The sequence below is a fragment of the Catharus ustulatus genome, chromosome 3, assembly GCF_009819885.2.
Source record: "Catharus ustulatus isolate bCatUst1 chromosome 3, bCatUst1.pri.v2, whole genome shotgun sequence".
NCBI classification, from domain to species: Eukaryota; Metazoa; Chordata; class Aves; order Passeriformes; family Turdidae; genus Catharus; species Catharus ustulatus.
Window position 1 is genome coordinate 94,353,756 of NC_046223.1, and position 27,640 is coordinate 94,381,395.

At 41.7% G+C, this 27,640-nt stretch overlaps 1 protein-coding gene across 7 annotated transcripts; it reads left to right on the top strand.

Moving 5' to 3' along the window:
* The first annotated feature begins 27 nt into the window (after window positions 1-27).
* On the top strand, window positions 28-27,352 carry CILK1 (ciliogenesis associated kinase 1). 7 transcript variants are annotated; one of them, XM_033055210.2, is made up of 14 exons: window positions 28-468; window positions 5,798-6,059; window positions 7,801-7,855; window positions 9,370-9,491; window positions 10,762-10,841; window positions 13,222-13,354; window positions 13,771-13,942; window positions 14,512-14,679; window positions 17,809-18,105; window positions 19,188-19,378; window positions 19,917-20,071; window positions 21,421-21,552; window positions 23,215-23,328; window positions 23,774-27,352. In XM_033055210.2, the coding sequence occupies exons 2-14, from the start codon at window positions 5,959-5,961 to the stop codon at window positions 23,926-23,928; spliced, it is 1,875 nt and encodes a 624-aa protein (XP_032911101.1). In that variant the 5' UTR covers window positions 28-468; window positions 5,798-5,958; the 3' UTR covers window positions 23,929-27,352. The 7 variants fall into 7 exon arrangements, with proteins under 7 accessions (XP_032911101.1, XP_032911102.1, XP_032911096.1 ...); XM_033055211.2 differs by having other exon boundaries at window positions 5,877-6,059; XM_033055205.2 differs by having other exon boundaries at window positions 28-464.
* Window positions 27,353-27,640: the final 288 nt, after the last annotated feature.

A 27,640-nucleotide genomic window follows, 5' to 3' on the forward strand; every position in this document is an offset into this window, starting at 1 on the left:
CGGCCGCACACGACGGGAAGGGCGGCAGTGCAAAGGCTGCCGGGAACTGTAGTCTCCGTGAGTGGGAATCCCGGCAGGCGCGATCCCAGGGGCGGGAGCCGAGGCAAAGCGGCGATGTCCGGGAGCGGCGATTTCCGCAGTGACTGCGGTCAGGCCGGGATCCTGGCACGAATTGCCGACGGGGTAACGGGACAGCGCTCAGTACCGTGGCTGTGGAGATCACAGCGGTGCCGAGGCCATTGAATCTCGTGGCCCTGGTCATTTGCTCGTCCAGTTCAGTGTGCTGTCAGCACACGCCTCGTCAGGTTTTCTGAAATTGGACTAAACCGATGTTTTTATAGCGTATCACAGTCTTTTTGTTCCAGAAGGAAACCACGTGTATGGATTTGTGAACCTTCGTGCATGTCTGCTGCCCTGAGGGTTTTCAGGAGGAGGATGAGGAGGCGTGTGGCTTCTCTGGAGGGGTAGGTGAGCACCCAGGCTCGGGCAGCGGGAGCAGGAATGGGGATGCGAGGGCTGTGGGAGCCGGCATCGGCAGTGGATTTCAGCTGCAGTGATTGTAGAGCTGCTCTGTGGAGAGGAGAGAGCCAGGGGGGCTGCCCGACAGGCCGGGCGCCGGTCCCTGGCCGGGCAGCCGGAGGTGGTGCCGAGCAGAGGGGAGCGGGTGCTGCTGGGGGACTGTGTGAGCAATTGGGATGACACGGCACGGCCACCTAAGGCTTTGAGATGGGTGCTGATGGCTACAACTGGGTGTTGTTAGTGCTGCTTCTCGTTTGGAGCTGGAGTCATAGCTGCTTTTCTCCTACCTGGGTGTGCCTCTTCTTCGATATTACCCGTTACACATTAGTAAAAACTCCTTTGCTGTGAGTGTGGAGGGGCACCGGCACAGGTTGCCCTGAGAAGCTGTGGATCCCCTATCCCCGGCAGGGTTCACGGCCAGTTTGGGCGGGGGTCTGAGCAACCTGGTGTAGCGAAAGGCATCCCTGCCCATGGCAGGGGAGTTGAAATTAGATGATTTTTAAGGTCACTTCAAGTCCAAATAATTCTGATTCTTTGGGGAATTAAGCCTGTAACAACAGAAAAATAATGTCCTGTGGCTGTTGCTGGGCTGAGTGCTAATTGTGATTATGCACGTGGGATGTAACATGGATAGCTGAAAGCAGAAATCTTACGTACATTGCTCCTCCTGGCTTCACTGAGAATCATGCCTCTCTGTTGGAGGCAATTTGCATCTTTATTATATATTCATGTAAATACAAAGATAAGCTTCTGACTAGATGGGCTGGGGGAGGCACCCAGAGCTTTGTTTTCCCCCACACCTGTTTTAGCAAATGAATGTCTTGTCCTGCACTGTACTCCTAAATTATAGCACCAGCTCACCCTGCCTTTCCAAACCCTGGGAATTAACTGTATGCTTTACTTCCAAAACCTAAGGGATGAAGTTTAAAAAGAAGCTGACACTTCCTGAATCACTATTATAGTCCTGATAATCAATTGTTTTTGAACAATTTTTTGTTTCATGTTTCCCTTTTTCTGCCCTTCCTGCTCTGTTTTAGGCTGACCCTGTCAGAGCCAGTCTGAGCTGCTGGTGCTTGGGTGAGGAAGGCACAGGCCCACCTAGCAGCACTTAAAATGTCGAAATTTTTCCCATTTGTTCACAGTTTGGTATTTCTGCGTTCTAGTTTTGTTGTTTAAACTCTGAGATGTGAGAGAGGGCCCACCATCATTGTGGGGTTTGTGTTTGTTCGGCTGGGTTTTGTTTTCACAGACTCACAAACTGTTAGGGTCGGTAAGGACCTCTGAAAGTCATCTGGACCAACCCTCCTGCCAAGGCAGGGTCACCTGGAGCTGGAACCAGGTTACACAGGAACACCTCCACGGTTTTCAATGTCTCCGGACAGGAGACTTCACGACCTCCCTGGGCAAACTGTCCCAGTGTTCTGCCACTCTCCATGTATAGAAGTTCCTCATGGTTAGTGGAACCTCAGGTGTTTCTGTTTATAGTTATTGGTCCTCATGTTGTCACTGGGCACCACTTGAAAGAGTTTGGCACCATCTTCTTGGGACCCACCTTTGAGATATTTCTACGCATTGGCGAAATCCACTCCCAGTCTTCTCCAGATTGAACAGACTCAGCTCTCGCAGTCTCCTAAGAGAGATGCTCCAGAGATGGTCTGGTTTGTTTTTTTCTCGTTAAAACCTAGCTCAGCGCCCCCTCTGCGAGGGGCCCGGCGCGGCTGCCCCGACCGCAGTCGTGGGGCGCTGTCCCCCCGCGGGGAGCCCCGGCGGGCCGGGCCGGGCCGGGGGCGCGGGGGCCGGGGCCGCGCCATGGGCCGAGCGAGGCCCGAGCGGCGCCGCTCTGGGCCGCAGCTGCTCCGCGGGGCGGCGGGACCGCGGCGCCGCCATTCAGGGCCTGTCCGCAGGCCGGGCCGGAGCGGCGAGACGCGTCCGCGGTGAGTCCCCCCGGGCATGGGTACGGGCATGGGCCCGGGGACCCGCGTTCCCATACAGCGAGGAACGGGAACGGGGCACTCGAGTGTACAGGGGCCGAGGCTGGGGATCGGGCGCCGCGGCAGCGCGAAGGCCGGGCAGGAGCCGGGACGTGGCCTGAGCGGCGGGCCCGCCATCGCATACACGTCCCTGCCTTGGTGTGTAGCTCGCGGGGCACCCCCAGAGCCCTGCGTAACAAACGCGGCAGCCGCTGGCACCGCACCCATGGACACCCACGGCTTTGAACCGCGCCTTTCTCGCTGCTCCCTGCTAGTAATACCTTCGAGTAAGTGCCACAGCGCACGACAAGTTTTAAAAGGCACATGCTGTTTGTTTACGGACTGCGTTTCTCAGCTGTGAGCCAGTTTCGCTTTCAGTTCTCGGCGGTTCAGCACTTCAAACAGGAGTGGATACGTATTTAAGGGGTTCATAAGCGAAATAGTAGGTTTGAGTTGCACTTAGTCAGAAAAGTACTCTCCATACATTGAATTAGGCTTGGTGTTAAAGGCTTCATAACTGATTTCTGCGGGGAAAAAAGTGTATAGGTGAGGTAACGTCTGAACGCAGTGCTACAACATGATGAAAATAAGGGGTTTACATTTTACACTTTAACATCAACACACCTTTTACTTCAAGATATTTTTGCGGTTTGTATTTACATCCTGGTGACGATGTCAATTTACGTAATTGTATTTTTAGATTGGATGATATATGTTGTAGGGCTGCAGACTGCTTGTCGGAGACTCATGCTCTTTTCAGTGATGTCAGTGGGACTCAGACAAAACTGTCTGAAGGCCCAGTAAAGTAAATTTTTAAAACAACCTCACTGTTAATCAGCACCATTTCTTGTTGAACTTGAGTTAACCAGAGAAGACTTAATCTAGGTTTTGTCAGTGGGTTTTCACACAGGTGGGTTATGCTTCCATGGGAGCTGGGTTAACTTCTGCGCATCCTGGCATGTTTTTTTAGCAGGGATTACTTATTGAAATAAGTGGTTTCTGACTGGTTTGGTTTTTTTATTTTTTTAATTGTTGTTGTTTTTTGTTTCATTGGTTGTTGGGATTTGGGGTTTTCTTTGTTTTGTTTTGTATGTTTGGGTTTTTTAAAAACTGTTGTTGGTTGGGGTTTTGGAGGTTTTGTTTGATTTGGTTGGGTTTTTTTTGGTGTTTTGTTTTTTGTTTTGGATTTGGGGGGTTTTGTTCTTTTTGGGGGTCTGTTGTTTTGGGGGTTTGGGGTTTTCTGGGGTTTTTTTTGCTCTACTCACTTTTATTCCTCAAAAATATTTCAATTGGTCTGTTTTGGTCACATTTCACACCAGAGCTGGAATTGCAAAGGTAATTTTATACAAGTTTTGTAAAAATTAGTATCCTCAGTAAGGAATAAGCAGTTAGGTTCACCACTTCATCTGTTCAAGAGATATCAGACAAACAGTCTATCCAGCCATTGGTGATTATTGCTAATAGTGTTAAACATTTTTGGTTTTGCTGTGGTTATAAAATATGAGACGAGCGTGCTCCTCTGCTCTTCAGTTCCTGAAAGGGATATGTGAATGGTAATTCTGGGGCAGCATAGGATTCTGTTAATTTTAAGACATCACAGCTGTTAGGATCACAGTTTCAGAACTCTCTTGTCAGGACAGTATGTGCAGAAAAGTCCACAAGTCTCATCTCTGTTGATTTGAAATTAAAAAATCGTTTGGATATTAATTTAGATTTTCAGACTAGGAGAACGTGCAAGATGTTGTCATTGTTTGAAGTCTTGTGGCCAAGGATCTGAATAAAGGCTTCTGAGTTGCAATCCAGAAGTTGGAGTAAGCAGGTTAAAGCTTTATAACCTGGATGCAGACCACTGAACATAGCTTCATGCTATTCAGGTTTGCAAAGTGAAAACTAGCCAAAAAGGAACTGGTACTCCAAGCTACTGTTGTTACAGACAGGCTCTGTGTTCCTTGGCAAGTAGTACAAAATGTGGGATTAGGTCTTTAGTATAAGGTGCTCAGTCCTGGTTCTATGTTGTAGTGAATGTGTGGAAAGAAACAGGTACTGCTAGAGGGTAGTTCCTCTTGCCTGAGTCACTACCTGGTGTCTGAGATAGATTTAGAGGCAGACTGCACAAGGGGCAGATTGTCAAAAGTTCTTTATTCCTGTATCAGTATTGGTAAGGCTAGTAGTCTGAGAAGGTGGAAAATAAAGGATGTTCACAACATCTTGCATCTACAGGATTGTGGTTCTGCATTGGTGTCAGTTCACACTTCCAGTAACACAGTCACATTATTTCTGAGATCATAATACTGCTTTTTGAAATAAGGGAGGTATAGGGCTACTACAAGAGAAATTATGGAAATGCAGCTAAAATACACGTTACAGAAGGTAAAGTCACAAGCCATAAATTTCATTGTCTTTTTAAGAGGTAAAGAGTAACAGAAGGCAGTGATCAAACCTTGATTTTAGGGGAATTCTGTTTCATTTCAGTTGTATGGTTAGTTTACATAGAATAGCTTACATTTTTTTCTAAATTGTAGTGGAGGGAATACCAGCAACAATTATGTTAAACTAGAAACAAGAAGTTTTTTGCTTTATTATCCAGTAGAGATTATGTGGATAGATTCCCCATCCCTGGATGGGGATGACTGGGTCAGTCTTTGAGCAGCCTGGGTACAGGAAGGTGTCTCAGCCCATGGCACAGGGGTTGGAACTAGGTGATTTTTAAGGTGCCTTCCAACCCACAACAAAAGATCAGATAGATAATCAGATGCAGCTGCTACTTCTAGAGACTGATTCACGCTTAGAGTTACTGTAGTGAAATACATTTGGTCTTATCTGTAATATTCTTCCTCTTCACACTTTGTTTAAAGAAATGCATATGGCTATGCCCTCTCACATAGGACCATATGGAAATTCCAGATGTTGGTTTAACTGATGGCAGTGTGACTTGTAAGATGGTGACTTACATGCCTAAAAAATCTACTAGAACAGATAAACTCCTATTGTATTGTAAAGCTTCATTTTTTCTGGTAACAGACTGTTTTTTCCAGACAGTGAGATTTTATCCTGTGACTTAGCAATAGTGTCTCCCATCAGGGCTGCCTGCAAGCTTGCTGGAAGGTAGGTCTAGCTTTAGCATAGGAGTGGCTTTGGGGATTATACCCAGTCATGTCCAGATACAGGCTGGCCTTTTCTGGTGAGAGGTCAGGACAAGTGTTTGTGTATGGCTGACAGGGGCTGTTCTCTTGGAGGAGAGCGGAGTCTGCAAACAAACTGTCTCAGAAGAGTACAGAAATCAAATGGATTGTGTTCTGTGCTTTCAGACCAAAGGCTAAGTCTTGAAAACATGATTCCTGCAACTGTTCACACTGTCCTGAGTGCTCTATATTTATGCTGCCACAGAAAGAACTGGTTACACTCGGAGGAGAAAAAACACAGGAAATGCCAAGGACTGAAATGTGCTTGCAGCTGAAGTATCCTCATCATGAATAGGTACAAAACTATCAGACAGCTTGGTGATGGGACCTACGGCTCTGTTCTCCTAGGGAGAAGCATTGAATCTGGAGAGCTAATAGCCATTAAAAAGTAAGTGTTTTTATACATTACTTAATAATGCATAGTCCAGTTTTTTCCTTTCTAGTTCCACATCAACTTGATCATGCTGGTTTGAGTACTTGACATTCCATGAAGCTTTTTAATATGAAGTTGTATTTGGGCAGCATGAAAAGTTCCTTGTATCTTCCAAAGCCTCAACAGGAGATAAAGAGGGTGAAATATATAGGATTATGTAACAGCACTTTACTGCTCTGTGCAGTCAAACGTGTTTTGTGTATTATTTAGAGTATTCTGCAATACTGCTTTGGAATCTTCAGCCCTTTCACTGCTGCTTACATGGAACATATATTTTCTAGTCTAATTTTCAATGGACTATTAATACTGCAGTGATAATTAATGCAACTGATCTCATTGCCCATTATCTGTATCTTATATGCTATTACATATTGGTCTTTTCAGCTCAAGACTTTCTTGAAATTCTTTGAGAAATTCACTTGATTTTCTCTTCTGCTTCAGCAGTGACCTTAGCTTGTAAATGGCTTGTTTGTCCTAACTATGGTGAGAGACCGCTGTAAAGCATTGCAGGCACCTTCCTGAAATACCGACCATGACCATGACAAGGGACAGACTTGTCAAAAGACCTTTCAGTACAATGCTGTTTTGCATGAGCAGTCAATAGGTGGCTTTATCAACTTTCTAAATCCCCTGTGCTGGGGGTAATTTGCCTCTATCAGACCTTGCCAGAAGTACCTTTAATTTTCAGTTTGCAGTATAGGAAAATCTCAGAAAAGTCAGAACAAGCCAGAAGTATTCTCTTAGCTTAAGTGGAAACTTGCTACAATATTAAGTAATACTGAATTATCATTAAAGGTGAAGGCTCAGATATTCAGAGAGTGCCTAACTCCTTCTGAAATCCACACTCTACACAGCTGAGCATTTTTAAAAGTTTTAATCTGTGATCTTCTGTGTGCATCTTTGTGTGAGCATTCATCCTTTTTGGTTCCTAAAGCATAGGGTTACCACTCAAGGAACTGAGTGGTAATCAAAATGTGTATGGATACACAGGACCATACATTAAAACAAATACTGTGCTCAGAGTTACAATATGGCTTACGAGAATGCCACACAGTTTGTTTCTATTAGAGCAGAGCTGCTTATAAGCTTGAAGGGGAATGCAGAATCTGAAAAGCAGTTGGCATGATAGATGCACCTTGCAAGGGAAGGAGAAACATGAGGAGCAGTGGACAAAGGAAAATGTGGAAATACAGCAAGGTACTAAAATTGCAGAGAAATCAAAATACAGAGAAGAGGGACAAGGAAAATATTATAAAATTGGAGACCCAATGAAATGATTGGATCTTCATTTGATTTGTTTCAAAACATTCCTTGTAGTTGTTCATAATTGTCAAAACTACCCTTGTTCTTTTTTACCAGTTAGACTGTCCTCCACCACATTGTTATACCAGAATAAAAAAAAAATAGCATGTCTGGGCTTGTTGAAGGCTCTGAATTATTTTCAGCAAGATATATATACAGAAAAATACAATCCTGTGTAATAGTAGTTATTATTTGACTGTAATTCTATTTGTGTGTGTATTCTAGTGAAACAACTTGACTATACTGTGTCTAGAGATGTAAAGGTTTTTGACAAAGGAGCTAACATTTTGGGTTTCAATGGAAGAGCTGAATTTTAAGATGCAGAGACTTTTGGTTATAAGAACAGCTGATGTTTTCAATGCATTAGTCATTATTTTCCTCTCTACTCTTGTAGAATGAAGAGAAAGTTTTATTCCTGGGAGGAGTGCATGAACCTTCGAGAGGTTAAGGTACTTGTTTTGTTCAATGGTTGACTTCAAGTTAGACAATCACTGTCAGATTTGGAGATAACATCAAATTCTTTACAACTCTTCTGTCAAAACACTACTCCCAAAGTGGGCTGTAGCATATGACATTACAGTTCTGTTTCCTGACTCTGCATTGGAAGGGATTATTGGTAGTGTTATAAAAATACTTATTGAAATTCTGTACTCTTACAAAAATTAGTTGATTGTAGGGAGCTGCTTCCTCCCTGAAGTGAGGTGTGTGTGAGTGAGAGCATTCCGGTCACAACACCTGGTGTTGATTGGTGTTTGCTTTTCAGAGCTTGAGAACACATGCTCTTTGTGCAGCATTAACTTTTGTACGTGCAATTTTTTCTCTATAGTTGGCTTGGGGACAGATATTTAGTGTGTAATTTGGATGGCAGTGAAACATTGGGGGTAGGCTCTAAGGACCTCCTTAATTTATAGTCAGCACTGAAAACATGCAGGAAACCTAGGTAATTTTTCTAATGGTACTTTGTGTAAATGGGTGTTGAATACACTGAAAATCTAAAGAGAAGAGAAGGAATACCCAAGTTTGCTAGTTTTGGCTAGGGTAGAGTCAGTTTTTTTCATAGCAGCTTCTATAGGTCTGTGTTTTAGATTTCTGACCAAACCAGTCCTGACAACACAGGCATGTTTTAGTTATTGTTGAGCAGTGCTTTCACAACCTCAGCCCTCCTCTGTTTTTCATGCTTCCCTGTCAGTGGGTAGGCTGAAGGTGGGCAAAAGGCTGGGAGGGGACACAGCCAGGACAGCTGACCAGAGGGACATCCCATGTGATGATGTGCCGAGCAACAAAAGCTGGGGGAAGGAGGAGGAAGTAGATACCTTCAGAGTGATGGCATTTAATTCCCAAGTAGCCATTACATGTGATGGAGCCCTGCTGTACTGGAGGTGGCTGAGCACTTGCCTACCCATGGGAAACAGTGAATGAATTCCTTATTTTGCTTTGCTTGTATGCGTGACTTCTGCTTTTGCATTGAACTCTGTATCTCAGCCTATCAGTTGTCTCACTTTCTGCCGTTCTGATTATTTTCCCCATCCCACTTGGAGGGCTGAACAAGTTCAGCTGCCCACAAAGGTTAATCCAACAATACCAAGGAAGACTTTCCAGGGTTGTTTTTAGTCTTGACTCTAACCTGACTGTTGCCAGTGCAGGTGCAAGAAGAGTGTGAATTCTGCCATTAGGAAGTTTCTTACAGAGAAAATGCAATTGTTTTGGTGTTTACAGTGATAGCAGATAGCTGGCTTTAGGATGACCAGCACGTTAAATTGCTGCATAGACTGTATATGTATGTGGTAATACTTGGAGATCTGGTCTTTTTTCTCAGAGCTGTCTGATTATTTAAGACACCAAAGAGTTTTTGAAGTTAATCCTTCTGCAACAGTGAAATAAGTTGGTGTCTTTTTTTTTCTTCTTCTTCATTATATTAAGACCCTTGTAAAATCTTGTTTGTAACTCCATTTTCTGTTTCTAGTCTTTGAAGAAATTAAACCATGCCAATGTGGTAAAGCTGAAGGAAGTTATCAGGGAAAATGATCATCTGTATTTCGTGTTTGAATACATGAAGGAAAATCTTTATCAGTTAATGAAAGAGAGGTATGTAACAGCATCCCCCATTCATTATATAATTAATTACTTGTGTAATGTGGTTTTTACACCCCTGATACTGTTGGAAGGACTTCGGATCATTTGTTTAGGCTTGGATCACTATAGCTTAAAGCTGCAGGCTACAGCAGGAACTGTGACTGTCACCTTTGAGCATATCCCAGCCATATTCCACTGTCTTGTCCTAGATTAGTGTGGCAGGGGAGTAGGGTGCTCTTGAGATATTTGAACTGTGGGCTTTTAACAGTCCTCACACTGAGGAAGCATTGGACCTAGAACTTCTGATTGCTAAGTACTCCAGTGGTGCTTTTTTGTAAGAGAGTTGTATCACCACCTCTTCTTTCCTGCCTTCCTCAGATAAACAAATAAAAAGTAATTGGAACAGTAATCAAGAGGTGTCAAATTTTGAATTGCTTCCAGGAATTGCATTTCCTTGCAATGTGAGCTGACATGACCAAAGACTGCTTGTTTCATTTGTCAGCATTCTGAATAAAATCTAGCTTTTTGGTATTTGCTGGAGCATTAGTAATGTCTTAATTTTAGCCTTTGGGCCATGATAATATCCGCCAGAGGATAACTGAGGGGAAAATTTCTGGCTTTGAATTACTTTTCTCTATGGACCATAGTATCAGCCTGGCAGATGACAGTAATCAGCCTGGCAGATGACAATAATCTTCCTTGGTTTTACAAAGGTTATTGTTATAATATGTCTATGTGAATGCCTCATAAAATACCTTTTTAAGCATTTATGCACAGGTATAGAAAACTGTAATTTAATTGGGCACATATATATGGATATATAATTATGTGTAATTATATATATACAGACATACATATGAAATAATGAACTTTGAAGAAATGGTTCAAGACTATAACAGAAACCAATTATCTTTGGGAATTTCACAGAAATGCTTGATATCCTTCCTTATGATAACAAAAAGTCCAGATGTCTCTAAAAGTATGCTTTGCATCATGCTCTCTGCAGTTTAGCTAGGCCATGGACTTGTTAAACATTGAGTAAGTCAAACCTTTAAGAATGTGATTTATTTCCTTAGTTCTTAGTTAAATAGCCAGTTTTGTGCCAAGGGACTGTAGGGGAAATAAGAATTTCTTCTGTAGCTAGAAAAGAAAGTAGGCAAATATGAAAAACTGACTAGCAGTTTTGTTTGTCATTGCTACCTTTTATCTTTGGTTTGTTAGATAGCATAAGCTAATGTATGAATTTAATCATTAATATTATTTTTTCCCTTTTATTCCACAGAAACAAACTGTTCCCTGAGTCTACAGTTAGGAATATTATGTATCAGATCCTGCAAGGGCTTGCATTTATTCATAAGCATGGTAGGTTATGTTTTAGCTATAAACATTCTGAATTAGAGACAGTGTTTAAGTTCTCTGATTAATGCACAATCAATTACATTAATAACTTTAGTAGAAGGAATGATCAAAAGAATGGCTCTGTATGAGAGATTTGGATTGCTGAAAACAGCTGTATTTTATAGTTGCCTAATACTTCATTCTGTTCTTTTTCTGTAGATTTCCACTTTCTCAGTCTGGCAGCTGGCCTCTCTCAAACTCTTTGGATATTAATGAACACATTTCTTGATAGATTGAAAGGTCCCCTGAGACTGAGAATAAAGAAGAAATTACTCTTTTCTCAAGGAACACACAGATACTGAATAAAATACACATTGTCTATAAGATCCATTTAAAGTAATTAAGTCCAACTGACAAGCAGCTTTTGTTGCATGGGCTTCCAACTAATATTTACAACAATGATAAAAGCTAAAGCTGATGTACCAGCCAGTAGTAACAAAAACTCCCTAACTAATGAAAAAAATCTCAGAACAAATGCCTTATTGTAACAAGAGCTTCATGACCTTTGCAATTCTGCTAGATATACTGTGGGGTCTGTTGCTGGGCAGCTCTCTGGGTTATCAGAAGGGATGACCCTCTTCTGAACTGACATCAGTGGCCAAAGTCCTGAAAGTGAAATGCTTGTAAAGAGCAGCAATACAGTTCACTTGAAGAACACATTTAACTGTGTTTTGCAAAATACTTTCCAGCTAGTGACTTTATTCACTCTTCTAATGGGGCTTAGGTACTCGTCTGAAACCTAACTATAAATTCCCATCTGTTTTGGTGACATACTTCTACATAGTATGTAAAAACAGAAAAATATTATGATTGATTTGCAAAAATCTAAGCCAGCTTTTTTCAATAAATTGTCAAATGGATCACAGCCTTTCAGAACAGCTTTTATTGCTATTTAACTTACTATAGCTGTGAAGACTGAGCAGTTGTATGTCAAAACTGTCCTTTTCACTAACCTGCTACCACGTTAGACTTGTATTTCTGCCAAGATGTTGCAAATCTGTAGTTGAGAATACCTGGAAATGTTTGGCAAACCCAACAGGATCGTTGTGATGATACTGTGGCTCACAGTGTAAAATTGAGTGTCCCAAAATTCTCTCTGCAACAGTTTTGGAAAAAATCACATTAACATTTTTTCCCTCTCTGTTTTTCTCTGTTCTGCTTCTGTGTAGCATAGAAATGCTTGTCAAGTAAACTTCTTACCTTCTTTGTCCATCTGAACTCTTAAGCATCTTTTTGTATTTGAGTACACAACAGATTGCTCTTTTTGCAAGTTTGTCATGAAATAAATTGCCTCACAAGCATTCTGCTGGTGCATGCCTGTGCAGCAAAATACGGAAGTGATTGTACTAAATGCTAAGAACAGCCTTGATTGCTTTGCCTGCTGCCTTTCACAAAGAAGCAGTAGTTTAAGCCAGCACCAGAATATCAACTCAACATCCCTAGAAGGATGCAGTCCCTTGGTTAGATACCTACAGCACTAGGTCTTCAGTGCTGTTATACATTAATCTAACAAACAAAAGCTAATCTAGTTATACTGGGCAATGTAGAGACATCCTATGTCGATGTTCACTCCATTCTCTGTGGGAACATACCAAAGCCATGGAAAAAGTAAGCAGATTGGAGTCTCTGAAAAGGAGCTGGGAGAGCTTTGCTTAGGTACTACAGAGGGAGGTGTATCTAGAACAATGATTCAGATGCTTGCAAGGAAGAAGAATAAGGGCAAGATTTCTGGGCTAGTGGTGGAAGCAAAGTTCAGAGACATTAGTCAGTGATACACCAGCCCTCTTCTTTAGTTTGTATTAAAAGAGCTCTCACCAGTTGTTCATTCCTGATCAGTTTTTTGCTGGATGTAGGGAGCACTAAAAAAAATACTCTGAGATCCTCTTACGTGGTGTTGAGTAGCTGAGTGCTTGCAGATTATGTTCTCAGATTTAAAAAGAAGTTCAAAGTGCAAAAAATCCCCCTCATTTTAATTTATGTTCTGTTTAAAATACCATTCTGTGTAACTAACTGTTAACTTTATTGGACAGTTTCCAGTTAGAATGAAACTAGCATTGAAATGGTGGAAATTTTTTTATGTTACAGAAGTGTCACTTGAAAGAGAGCTGTCTGAATAAATGCTCTGAATTGTTACAAGATAGCCAACTTGTGTATACTGTTCTTCACAATCTAACTGAACAACACTTTACTGATCAGCTCTGCTGATCACATAGGACTTTGATGTCCGTGTGGTGCTATTCGAGCTTCAATGCTAAGAACTAAAGCAAAACAATCTAGTTGGAAAATAAAGGATACAGCTGTAAGTGACATTGCAATCCACATCACTATTTCATTTGCATTTCAGGGTTCTTTCACAGGGACTTGAAACCTGAAAACCTGCTTTGCATGGGACCAGAACTTGTGAAAATTGCAGATTTTGGCTTAGCCCGAGAAATCCGATCTCGACCTCCTTACACTGATTATGTATCCACAAGATGGTAAGTACCTAGTACTCACCTACGTTATAGGAACTTGAAATCGAAGGTAGTACAGTACTGAATTTGTGCTGACTGTTGTACTGCTTTTGATGCCTCCTTGTTGTGAAGCTTTTATTTAAGTTTGATGTAATTCAGCTAGTGCAAGACAGTTTACAGATAGCAGCATCACAGGAGCAGAGCAGGAGTGTGGTAAGGCAGGTGGGAGTGTGCTAGGATTGCTGTGTGTCAGGAAGGTGTAAGAGAGTATACAGAAGCTTATGTAGTTTTAGTCAAAAAAAGAAAAAAGTCTGCATACAGGAGAGGAGGTTTTTAAAGAATGTTTACTCTTAATAGCAAAGAATGAAGAGGTGAACGATTTCATGTATGTCTGAATTCTGTAGATTGTTGGCATTTCCTTTTCTTCCTTTCCTCTGCAGGTACAGGGCTCCTGAAGTACTTCTGAGATCTACCTGCTATAGTTCTCCAATAGATATTTGGGCTGTTGGTTGCATAATGGCAGAAGTTTACACGCTGAGGCCTCTCTTCCCAGGCGCCAGTGAAATTGATACTATATTCAAAATTTGCCAAGTCTTAGGGACACCAAAAAAGGTAACTGAAATGGTAGTCCAGACTGCAGTAATCCTGGAGTTATTCTACAATGCACAATGGCACGGCAGCAATAAGTATAAAAGTAATAAATGTTCCTGCTTACTGTTAATTTATCATAATGATCTCAGATATAATAAACTAAATTTAAACTTATTTTCTGTTCAGTAAGCATTTCTGTGCATTAATTATGCTATAAAAGCTGACACACTGAAGGGAAATTGACCCCTGCGCAGCAAACAAAGTCCTTAGAATGTGATTTCATTAGGTGGGAATTTAATTTTCTCTTACACATTACATATAAACCTATGGTTTAAGAGGCTAAAAACTGGGATCATGGCAAGATTCCTATCTCCTGATTCCTTTTGTGCCCATGACTCTGTCAGATGTACAGCAAAACTCACCTCTCACCAGAGATTTGAGGTGAAGATTTTTAGTGGAATTCTCAATGTAAGACCAGAGTAAGCTGGACACAGTCTATGGTCTTTACTGATAGAGTATGTGCTGGTGTACTTAGGCACTGATACTTTACAGCTGAACTACTTTTGTATTTGGAAATCTCATTCTTCCAGAACGACTGGCCTGAAGGCTACCAGCTTTCAGCTTCCATGAATTTTCGCTGGCCTCAGTGTGTACCTAACAACCTGAAAACTCTCATACCTAATGCTAGCAGTGAAGCGGTGCAGCTCATGAGAGACATGCTGCAGTGGGACCCCAAAAAGCGGCCAACAGCGAGTCAGGTTCGATTTTGTTTTCTCTGCTTGTGATTTTTTTCTTTTACTGCAAGGGACATTTAGTAGTTACTCAGGGGTGCAGTTCTTAGAAGGGAGAAGAGGAAAATTCAAGAAAAATTTACAGGACAAAGGAGGGTAATTAAGAGAGAGTAATCAGTCTTTTGCATGAAACATCAACTCCTTGGGGTATGTGCTCAGTCATCAAAGATGTGACTGCAGCATGTAAATGCACAATACACTTGAATTAAGCATAATCCAGTCATTGTGAATAGCAGCAGAGTGAAAGTAGGATGTATGGCTGAAGGCTGTGATGCTGTTCTTTCATTGTGGTGTGCCACAGAATGACTGGAATCTGGTTCAGCCACCTTGCCGTAGGCAACCTGTGCCAGTGTTCTGTTACTCTCAGAGTAAAAGTGTTTCTTGATGCTCAGAAGGAGCTTCCTGTGTTTCAGTTTGTGCCCATTGTCACTGAAGAGACTCAGTCTTCTTTGCACTTTCCCTTCGGTTTTTTGCATACAGTAATTTCACGAATACAAACCTCAGCAATTTGACAAAAATTTTGGTGGAAACCCGGAAGTGCGGCTAATAGTCGGGGGCGGCTAATATGTGAATAATTTTCTGACATTTACAACCCCAGACATGCCAGCCAGGGCGCCGAGCCAAGCACCTGCCAGTAAAAGCCGGCATTCCGCGATTGTTACAGTGTTACCGTGTTGCCCTGGCTCCCTGCAGGCAGCACAGGGGGCGGGGAGAGAGGCGGGAGAGCTCTCTTCTTCCCTCCTCTGCCGCAGCCCAGGGGAGAGACGGCGGGGGGGGGGGCCCGCGCCATCATTGCCGCGGCTCTGGGAGCCGACGGGGGCCCTGCGCCATCATTGCCGCGGCCCGGGGAGGACGGGGGGGGGGGGGGGCGCCGCCATTGCCGCGTCTCGGGGAGCCGACGGGAGCCCCGCGCAGCCATTGCTGCGGCTCGGGGAGGAGGCGGGGTGCTTTGTCCGGGCCCGCCGCCGGCGCCACAGGTGCGGGAAAGCTCCGTGCCCGCCCGCCGCCGCTGCCGTAGGAGCGGGGGAAGCTCCGTCCCTGCCTGCCACCGCGGGGCAGCGCCGACCCGGGGTGACCGAGCCCAGTGGCAGCGGCGGCCGGCCCCGAGCGGCAGCGCCAGGCTGGGCCACCTGGCCCCGTCAGCAGCCCCTAGCAGGCCGAGCCTGCACAGCCTTAGCTCAGCCAGTAAACCCCGCCCTCCTGCGGTTCTGTTACTAATTGCACGCGGGTCCTCGCTGCGAACGACAGAGCGGCTTATATTCAGGTGCGGCTTATTTATGGACAAAAACCGAAATATTTGCCAACACCCAGAGATGCGGCTTATAGTCAGTGCGGCTTGTATTCGTGAATTTACTGTACTTTGGTAAGATCCTCAAGAACCTTCTCTTCTCCAGGCTGAACAGTCTCAGCTCTCTGTCTTTGCTCATATGGGAGATACTCCAGTCCCTTAATCACCTTTGTGGCCCTTTGTTGGACTCTCTCCACTATGTCCATCTCTCTGCTGCTGGGGAGGCCAGAACTGGACATAACAGTCCAGGCATGGCCTCATCTGTGCTGAACAGAGGGGAAAGATCACCACTCTTGGTCTCCTGGCAACACTCCTGTTCAGGCAGCCCAGGAATTAGTCTTATTTGCAGCAAGGGTGTGTATGGTAGCCCTTCTCAACTTGGTGTCTACCAGGTCCTTTCCTGCAAAGCTACTTTCCAGGTAGTTGACCCCAGCATGTACTGGTGCATATGGTGATTCTTTCCCAGGACTTGGTATTTATCCTAGTTAACTTGATGAGGTTCCTGTCAACGCCTTTCACCAACCTGCTGAAGTCTCGCAGGGTGGCAGCACAACCAACCAGTGTGTCAGCCCCTGCTTGCACTTGTCACATCAGCAGACTTGCTGAGGGTGCACTCTGCACCACCAGTGACATCATTAATGGAGGTGTTGCAACACTATTGCCCCAATATTGACCTCTGGAGAGCACAGATAGTCCTGGCCTCCGACCAAGACTTTGTTCACTGATTGTTCCACTGATTGCCACCCTTTGGGCCTGGTCTTTCAGCCAGCTGGCAGTCCACCTCACTCTCTGTACCTCCAGCCCAGTGTTGCCTGGATAAGGTTTGCTTTTGCAGGGCAGCCTCAGCTCAAGTGCGTTGCAGATGCATTTCAACATCCTGTACATAAGCATTGCCAGGTCATCAGTATTGCACATATAGTGGTGGTAGCCACTGGTTTTGGGTAGTACTCAACTAATACAATGAGCAGGGCACCTTTTGGAAAACAGATGTGATTCTGGATTCAAATCTGACACTTGTCTTCAAGGGCCATAGCCAAACCTTTGTGATTCAATTAGACCTTCAGTACAAATTGCAGTAAAAAGCTTGAAATCTAATTTAAACAGTTAAAAAGTGAAATAGATTAGGAGCTCTCAAAGGTAATGAAGAACAAAAAAACACTGACTATAACAGTTTTAAGAGCATTAACAAATGTTTTACCGTATGAGGAATCTGAGCTCATAGACACTTTTTGCAGTAAGAGGTCTTGGGGAAGGGAAGATGAGTATGCCTGAAACAGTGAGATAGATTAATTGCCTTTAATGACAACTTCCTAATTACTTGTAAGCATAAAAGTACTTTTACTAACTAACTTTACTAACTTGTCGGAAAAGGTAAAGGCTAATTTCCATAAACGTTGTATTTCTTTCACTTAATTCAGTCTTGGAAATGGAGAATGGAAGAGATGGGATGTCTCTTGGCATCATTGAGTTTTGCTCCCTGAATCTATAATGATGAGGGGGATGTGTTTGCACATGCACATGTGAAGAGACAGCACGTAATGAAACATGCCTTTAGATGCTATATATCTGGTTAGCTATCTTAATTCTGCAGAACCTTTCCTTCTGTACTAGTCCACTCAATATGTCTTGAAACTTCTCCAGTATTTTTTTGAAGTGGATTGTGCTCACTGGAATCTAGTGTTGAGAGGTGGGTCTTCTGCTGTTTCCTACTCCAGAAAAAAAAGGAAATTAAATTTGTACTGACACATTGGGCTAGGGTAAATGAAAAACTTTGGTTTTCTAAGCCTAACATTTTTATTACTCTTCAGGCACTTCGATACTCATACTTCCAGGTTGGGCATGCCCTGGGCATTCAGGAGCTGGGAAAACAAAAGGAACTGCATAATAAATCATCTCTGGTTATTAAGCCTGTCCCTCCAGCACAACCCGCTCCAAAACCTCATGCCCGAATTTTGTCAAGGCCTTTTCAACAAAGCCAGTCTTCTCAGCGTGTGGTGTATGCATGTAAGACAGACAATTCTGGGACTGAGCACAGTAACTACTTACAGGAGGACAAATCTAACCATGTTCTTCTGCCTGCACTTCACAGCAAGGTTCCTCAGCAGGTAAAAGTCCATCTAGCATAAGATAGCTTTCTGATATACTGCCTTTTTCCATCTGTTTCTGTTTCTTGTTCTCTTTCAAGGTTTTTGTACCTCACTAAAAGGACAGTGAGTGGAATTAAGAAATGGTTCCAACATTCCAGCTTTTTTCTAGAAACTGGAAGTTCCTCTTGAAATCTAAATCCAGTTGCTGTGAAACAAGCAAGTCAATTTCTCGTTTTAGAACCATTTTGTGCTTCCCTTTGTTGTAAAACACCACTTACAGGATGACACTGATTTCATATTTCATATTCACTCATTTCAGTAAAAAGGATGTACACTGTTCAAAATATTAATGGGATTGATGCCAGAGAGAAAACTATTAAGCTAAATAGTATTGAAATGAGGGAAAGGAGACTATTGCCTTCATGCATTTAAGGCATCCAGTTTATTGACTGAGAGTAATAGTCTCTTTGGTCTTCCATGCTGGACATGGAAAACAACAGATTCTTCTTGCAGCATGAGAATGTACCCTTTCTGTCTGCTTATGAAGAGACTGAATTCATAAAGTAGGTGATGAGAGCAGACAGTGTGAATGCTGCTACAGGATCGGTCATAAGCAGGATCTGTACTGCCCAGTGTCACACAAAGTCGAAACATACTGCTGAGTATGGATGACTGAAGGGACACAAATTTGTACCTGTGCTGTCTTGCAAGGGAAAAAAAAAATTAAATGTGTAGACAAAGGTTTGTGGAAATGTAAGTGTTCATGCAGTTCTGTACTCCCAACATGGGTCTAGAAGTAAAGATTTAGTATAAGGTAGTGGTTTGGGAGGTACATAGTGAAATATGAATATAATTGGAATTGAGACCCAAGAAATTTCTTCTTCTGTCAGTTCAAGATGCTTTATTACAGGACAAGGCAGAAGATACATAATGTCAGCAGATTACAGACTGTGTTCTTAGCATGTTTAATGGACATTGAAGACTGTGTTACTACAGCTCTACTACTACTATTACTCTTTGAGATAGAGAAAAAAAGGTCCTCTGTTCCTGTCACCTAATTTGTGGCCTAAGAATGTGCGTTTGTTCAATCTTTATAACAGAAAACATCTGCTGGGTCTGAGAATGTAAACAGTGAACTTAAGCCGAAACCTAGGCGAAGATGGGGACATCTTCCCAGGACAGTTAAGAGTTCTGAAGACTGGGATGACTTGGAAGACCTTGATTTCAACTCTTCCATCATGAGAATGGACTTGAAAAACAAGAAGAAGCAGAATGATGAAACTCTTTGTAGGTAAGGGGGTTTTTATGTGTATGTGCTATTTGGTCTATTACTTTGGCATTTTCCTCTTTCTTAGTAATGTTGCTCTTTATGCTTTCTTTGTATCTAAAAATGTATATCTATACAATTTTGTGTTCTTTTTTTTTCCCCCACTGAAAATGATAACTGTCTTAAATCTCTCCAAGATAATTTTTGAATACGTACTTACGATTTTTGCACGTGGGCCATTTTGACATATTCCATGCATATAAACTGTTTCGGACAAGTCTAAGCTGCAGTTTCCATGGATGGTGTACAGAAGAGAAAAATTTTCTAAGTGATTTATACAAACTTTAAAAGCAGTATATAAGGGAACTAGAAGCACACATCTGATTTTCAGGGGCACTTGTATGACTTTAGGGTGATAATATTCCCTGTTGTGTATGTGTTTATGGTGTAGCAAACACATTATAAAAAAATGATTTCTGGTGATAGGGTGAAGTTGAGAAAGTCAGCTGTGAATAAATATACTGTAAGAATTGGACTGTATGTACCAATTTTTGAATTACAGATTTGAAAGCATTTTGGACCTAAAGCCTTTGGATGCTGTAGGCTCTGGCAGCACTGCACGAACTTCCCATGCGACCTTTTTGCGGCAGGACACTCCGACATTGCAAGTTTCTGCAGCAAAGCAACACTACTTAAACCATTCTAGGTATCGACCTGGTTAGTAAAAAATACTTTCCTTTTCTTCCTGCAATTCCAACAGAATTATGAAATAGTCATTGGTACATTACCTCTTTTCCTTTTACCTTGTGGAGGGGGCTTACTGCTCAAAGAACATGAGGAGAGAAAGAGCTTTCCTAATGTAGATGGCCATGACACAAACTACATTCTAGTAGTCTAGCAACTGAGAAGTGCTGCTTACAAACAAGGGGACAGGACTGTTGGTACTTCTTCCTCCTGATGGATACTCTTATACTTGGAAGTGCATTAGAAAATGTCTGTATATGTGCCAAACATCCCTGTCTCCCTGAAAAGACTGGTCTTCTAGACTGGAAAAGAAGTGCCACATGTTTGCCTCCTGAGCGTATAACACCATGAACAACAGGGGAACTAGTAGTGAGATTATGCTTTGCTGTTGTTTGGAGTTAAGATCCACGTCTCTATAGAGAATTACATGCCTGTCTTCATGATAGCCTCTGCTATACTGACACCAGTGCTGGGGCAGGATGAAGTAGAGAAGGCAGACAGCATGTCTGCCAGTATTTAAAATTAGATGAATTTAAGTGCATTCTTTCTCATAATTTCTATTCATAAAGGTAGTGTTAGCTATTTAGTCACTTGTAGTACTACTGCTTCAAAATTAATTAAGTAAACTAGAAGGTATTGTGACAGCAAACTCAGTCTTTTTTCCTGAAACTATTAATTGACTTTCAAATTGTCTCAGAGTTTCAGTAGCTGAAATTATTTTACTAGAGGAGATTGTAGAACACATTGATTCCAAGACTGCTTTAGCCATATCAGAAATTGTGAGTGTATCCTTGAATGATAGATACACTGCTTAAAAATGGGATTCATGTTAAATACAAATAGTGTCATCTGAACTGCAGTAGTGCAAACTGTTTGCTTAATCTGAGGTTTCAGTAGAGACACCAAACAAGAATACAGTACTGTGAGAAATGGAATTGCCACTATTGCCTCTTAGATTATCTTGTCCCTGTTAGGCTTTTATAGGAAGCACAGATTTCATGTACATAGCAAGGTTCACTTCCTGTGACGTGAGAATATTCATGGCCTTGATGTCAGGATCCTCTCCTGTGATACAAGCAACCGTTGATGCTAGTGAAACTACTTACATTGTGCTGTTTGCAGGATTAGGGTCTGTGGCTACAGTTACAGCATTCCTGTGTTACGAGGGGTTGGAGAGTGACTCAGAGAGTCATTGAGAGGGAGAGGTTTTGGTTAAGTTGAGCCAGACATCTGCTCTAAGATTGTGCATCAGGTGGAATGATTGCAGGCCTGTGTTGCAACAGGGATCTTAGTGAAGTAATCTTTGCATTTTTGTAATACAGGAATAAGCACCAGGAATAGCATAGTCTCCACTTCAAACAAAGAGTCTGTTCCATCTAATCAGTGGCCCAGTTCTGGCTTGTCTGGGAAAGCTTTTGGTTTGGGAGGAAGTACTACCAACAGGATGAATTCAGGTAAGAAGGTGTGCCTAAGACTCTTGAGAAATGATAATAAGTGATGTTTGTGCAATTCCCCACCAGTGTGTTTTGGAGTCATCCATTTCCAAAAGGTTGTCAGCTCCCATGATACCTGCTAACTCTGTCTCGTCTATGTGTTAAAATCAGTTATGAGCAGTCTTCTGTGGGAGACTGCCTTAAACTGAAATACAACTATTTCTTCTAATGAATCCTCACAACTGTGAAGTACCCCATTCATAGAAGGCTGGACAGCTTAGGTCTGTTTAACCTGAAATACTTCATGTTGTTTTCAGTTTCCCTCTTCAGTTTCTTTAAGTCATGTTTTCTGGTTTCCATTTTAGTCCACCTGGTGCATAAATGGCTGTCATTACAGGAGAAAGCTGGTATAAATTGAACTAGCCATAGACACCACTCTCGCTACATGAATTAAGAAAAGAATATCTATCATTATGTCTTTCAATTGATGTTGTTTAAAATAATGTAGTAATTATAGTTTTAAAAATTCAGACAAAAAGCAAAACTCTTCCATTTTTCTTCTTCAGGTTTTTTTTGGCATTTGGTATTTCAGGTATTTAATCACTGTTGTTTGAGTTGAAGTAATTAATTTGTAGAGTTTTACATTAGTTTTTATTAGATATAACATGTTGATAACATGTTGATGTTTTTAGGTTGTATTTCCTTTCTAAACTGTGGCTTTCAGGTTTTCATGTGATACAGTTCTGCAGTGCTATACTTCTTATTGGTGTTTTGAAAGTGTTTTATTGCCAAAGTTTGTGTTGGGTCTTGGCCCACAGAAACATTTTGGGCCTCTAGAAACTCGGGTTAAAAAAAACCCCAAACAACAACTTAAAGTTTTGAATGTAATTTAATCAGAAAATTGTTCTTTAAGCTTTCAAGATGGGAGGACACTGTAAATAGCTAAACTACATGAGAACCTTTATATATGTAGCACATCTCCTTCCTGGCTCTTTTAGAAGTTTTTGCTTCTTTTGTAGCAGCATAGGATGCCATTAGATTTTTCTCTTTTTTTATTTTATTACCATTGTTTCCCACAATAGACTTTGGCACTGCTCTAGTACAGCTTAGACACATGTGATGGCTCTACTCTGTGCATGATATCTTGTTTAGTGTCCCTCTGTGCTATAACTCTAGACTGCTTATCCTACAGATCAGTTAAGTCTGTTCCTGCTTATCTTAGGGACAAGTTTTGTAGCTGGCTTTCAAAATTTGAGATGTGAATCTATACCACACAGACTTTGTGTACTTTGTGTAGCACCAAAGCCCCAGAATCAGTACATAGAAACCAAGAGTCGATACATTCTTAGCATATAGTTGCAGAAAGCAAGATAATTCTAACTGAAATGCTAAGCTCTGAAAACCTTGAGAAACGTGAAAAAGCTGAGATGTCAGGGAGAATTGCCATTTTCCCTGACAGGGTACAATTTGTACCTGTTTTCCATTCATCTGTAATGCAGTCTGATACTGACAGTCTCCTGAATGCAGAAACTGTGGATTTCAAGTGCCTTCAATTAAGTTCTTATTTTGTTCAGTCCATGATCAGTCTTGGTCATGAACATGATCCCTCAGGGCACACCTTTGTCACCTGTTGTCAGTATGGGAGATGCAATGTGTTCAGGTGTTCCTTGCCATTTCTTTCAGGGCCCATAGGATCAAGCGGTCTAACGAGTGCTTATGCCCCTTCATTTGTGAAGAAGGAAGTAGGTTCTGCTGGGCAGAGGGTTCAGTTAGCACCAGTTGTGGATCCATCTTCTGGTAAGTCCTGTACTAAACTTCTCTTTGTCCCCTGGTCAGCACTCCAGTAATGCTGTATGTATGCAGCACTGAACTGCTTATCTTTGCTTTATTTTATTTGTCATATATGACTGCCTGGAAGTGTTGTGTGTAACCTTGCAGAACTTCATATGGAGAAGGATTTGGTTTGTGTTTACTTTTTTTTATTAAATATGTGGGTTTATCTACAGCTTATTTCAATGGGACCTAGATGTTGGTGTGAGAGCTGGCTCAGAATTCACACTTGTCAAATCAGTGATGTAAATACTCTTTGTCTGATAAAGTTTTAGGGATTGGATCCACTGTTGTTTCACATCAACAAACTTTGTTAAAAAAGCAGACTTATCTCCTGAAGAAGTAATGATCTGGACCTGCACCCAGTTGTTGTTCAGTATGGACAGCTCTCACAGAATTTTTTATCCTTTAGATTTTGCATCTCTGACATCAGTCAGACCCCTTCTTGGCTGGCCATCGTTCAGCTCACCTACCAAAAGCTCGCCAAGGTTAATGCCTTTCCCGCCGGCAGCGGAGCCGATCCATGGGCGCGTTGACTGGTCTGCGAAGTACGGCGCTCACCGGTGACCTGGGAAATACCCTCTGACCACTGCGTGCTTCCCACGAAATGGTGGCCAACGTGAGACCATTTCACACTGGTTTATATACCTGTACATTTAAAAGGAGCAGATCTTCCATGAATGAGACATTTTGAAGGGTTTTTTTTTTACTTGTTTGCATTAATCTGAATGCAATCTTGTACTTTTTGTATAGAAATGTTTTGTTATATACTTGGGTCCAGTTATTTTCTTGAAAGCGATACATTTTGTATATAAGGCTTAGGGAATTTGGCATTTTTATACAGCAAATTTTTATAATGAAATTCTAAAAAATTTATCTTTTTTATCAGATTAAACTTTTTTATAGAAATGGATAAAAAAACTGTGGTGCAATATTGCAGTTAAGGAGAAGTACTGAGGAAGGGGCATTCATTAGACATTTTCTGAAGTTTATGAGGCTTTGTAATTTCAAGTGATGCCATGTCTCAGTGCCACACTTCTGTTGTCCTGTGCTCATTGCTTCATACCGACATCAGAGGAGTGAGTGACTTAACAGTATAAACTCTCCTTCGCAGTCACTGAGAAACTGCTGAAAGATAGTGGGAGGCACCTTTTTCTTTTTAAATTTATTTCTGCCTTTAGAAGATTTTTTGTTGGACTGCTATTCAAGTTTGCCAAATCTGAGGACTCTTGTTTGGCAAAGGGTAAATACTATTCTATAGATCTGTTTTCTGACACAGTATTCCCTTTTCCTGCTTAAAAGTTTTTCTTTGGCATTGTTCACTATGAAATAGAATGTGGACCTACCTCTGTTAAGTTAATGTAAATGGTCTAATGATTTCTAAGGAGAAAAAACAAATTCTGTTTCTTCTTTTTCTTTTGTTGCAAATGTAAAATCTGAAGACGTATTAAAGACCGTATGAACAATTAATAAATTAATAAAACTAATAAAACTGGTTTCAGAGTAACAAAATATGAATGATATGCCAGCAACATAGTTTAAGGAAACAAGATCTTTGCAGCTGACTTACTTTTCAGAACTGTTTTAGATTGTTGCTGTTTTAAATCACTTAAGGGGAAAAAAACCAATAAACCAAAACAACCCAGAGGAGATGAGCCAGTCTAACGTTACTTATGTTTATACTCAGTTCTTCTTCACTCAATACATCTTCGTTTACAATGTGAAGAATGTCAGCTTCCATGAATTAGGCCCAGAGGCTCTACAGGAAAAAATGAGATCTTATGTGGTCCTGTTATGAAAATGTTGTAAAACATGTGGTTGATTTCACTGAAATTGATACAGTTCTTTGAAGAGCAGTTTAACTCAGTTTATGAGAGTATGATTTATGTCAAGTTCTAGAGAAAATAGCCTCATAATCTGGTTTAGTTCTGCTCTGGAAAGGAGTGCCAGAGTCCAGCCATTAGCACTCAGCACTGCTGTTCCTGCACCTCCTTATACAGAAGAAAGATGAAACTGTTCAGTGCTGTGGGAGAACACCTTCCGTAGGTGTGTTGTGGAGCAGTGCTGCCAAAGCTGAACTGTGCTGAGAAAATGCATCTCTCTGCAGAAGTGTGCAGAAATGCTCATCTTTCTGAGCTCATTGTCTGATCAGCTCAGGAAAATTGTTTATTTATGAGACTTAAATCCAGCCTAAAGGGATCAGAGCTGGTACAGTTCTTAGTTTCCCACAGGAAGTGAATGGCTTGTGTGTCAGCAAGATCCTCTCCATGGGATCTGCCAGCACACATGGAGCAGCTGCTGTGGTCTTGAGACTGAGAACAGATTCTGACCTTCTCAGTGCTTCCCATGGGGAACGTGTGGGATTTTGAGGAAACTGTACCCTAGGGTAGGCTTCTGGCTCAGTGCTACAGGGGGAACCACAGGGAATACTGATCACTGTTATCTTTTATGGGCTCAGCCCATAGTGAGACAGTTCAAGACAAACAGGGAGCAAAAGTGTGCATGTAAGACTTACACTTGCCAAAGACATCTGTGTCCTGCTGCTCTGTTATGTGGGCCTAGCAAGTACTGACTCCATACCTGACTGCTTCCACAGCAGTGATGCCAGTGCTTACCACTAAAGCAGCCATTTGATTTCTAAAGCACACACTGATGGGTGTCTGTGGGTAAGTGGAAAAGGAAATATGTATATTTGTGATAGAACTGGAAAGATAGTTGTTTCTTTTGGTGGAAATAAATACCTGTATTTATGTCTGCATATCAATTAATTTATTTCATCACCAAGTAATTTGTCTCAAGAATGAACACCCTAAACCGATCCCAGTATCCCTAGACCTAAGTAGGATATTTAAGTAGTCTGGTCTGTACACACGGTTCCTATGATTGGAAGGAGACAAGTCATGAGAACAGGCAGCTGATGCCTGGATTCATCATACCTAAGTGTGAGCTCCTTTGTTGTGAGGTGACTCACGCCTGTTGAGTGAGAGTCATGTCTAAGGAAATCTGTCTCAATTGAGAATATACTAACGTTCTGGAGATACCCGAGTCTGTCCACTAAGGACAGAGACAAATCTGTGAGATTCAAGTAACACAGGATGAATCTGAGCCTGGCCTGTAATCTCTGAACCTTTATTAGACTGTCAGTGATTCTTTTGACTATAGCATTCAGGTTTATTTAGTCCAGTGAAAAGATTAGAAAAATAACTTGTACTACTAATTTTCTTTTTTTTTTTTTTTATATGTCTCCTTTCCTAAGTTAAAGCCCTTTATTTGGAAAAAAAAAAGCTAATAATCTTGACATTCAGAATCACAGCTAGTTTTAACTTAGTAAGACAGAAAATTAGCTGTATGTAATGGCTGTGTCCTTCACTCAAGCAAATTCTTACTGAAGCTGGAAAAGTTCTTTTTGAGCAGGATGGAGCTGAGTTTATGTATTTTACCATGCTGTCTCTGTGCAATACAGATATGGAAAAGATGGAAGTCTTTATATACTGAAGTCTGGCCAAGCAGCATATCTGAGAATTTATGATATGTAACCTACTACTTTGTGCTTTAATATTTAGCAGCATCTTTGTGGAAAATGTTTCTAGAATTGTACTGTTTACATTTTCTCAGGCTTAGGCATAACAAATAATATAGGAGTCTGACAGTGGATTCATTCACCCCTGTAATCCAGATTTTCCAGAAAGTGGTGTGTAAGTGCCATGATGTTAACAAGAAAAGAAAAAAAGTCAGAAAACCCACTCCCATGGTGTTCCTGTACCTCATGTGGCTGTTAATATGAGCAGGATGTTCCATAATGTGAGCAGGAAAACATACTGAAAGAACATTTTTGAACTTAATATGGAAGAAGGGGGTAGAATTTTCAGAGATGGGAAGAAATAATGGTTCTTGTTTATTCAGCATTTTTGTTCAGAAACATTCTATATGCTTGTTTCATTCCTTCTGTGTCGAATGTCCTGCCCAGAATAAAGTTATCCTTGAAGAATGACTGACTGAATGACTTGCTCTTTTATTCAATTTTTAATGAAAGCACTTTTTGCCTTTTGTTTGGTTGTTTTTTTTCTAGTTGGGGTTTGGTTTTTTAAATAAGCCGCCTTGGCACTGCAGGTTCACTGGCCACATCGTTTGAGCATGTAATTCCTGCAATATGTTGTGAGCTCCCTGTAGAACTGATCACTTACTCTTCCTTGCATGTCGGCTCCTCTGTAATTACCTGCAAGACTACATTATAATATGCATAACACTTCAGGAGGACAAGCAGCTGACATAGATTGTT

Excerpts from the sequence above, each read along its gene's own strand:
- CILK1 (XM_033055210.2), top strand. The coding sequence starts at position 5,959 with ATGAATAGGTACAAAACTATCAGACAGCTTGGTGATGGGACCTACGGC. Across the intron at positions 13,355-13,770 it reads GATTATGTATCCACAAGATG|GTACAGGGCTCCTGAAGTAC; the intron begins GTAAGTACCTAG and ends TTTCCTCTGCAG. Across the intron at positions 18,106-19,187 it reads ACAGCAAGGTTCCTCAGCAG|AAAACATCTGCTGGGTCTGA; the intron begins GTAAAAGTCCAT and ends TCTTTATAACAG.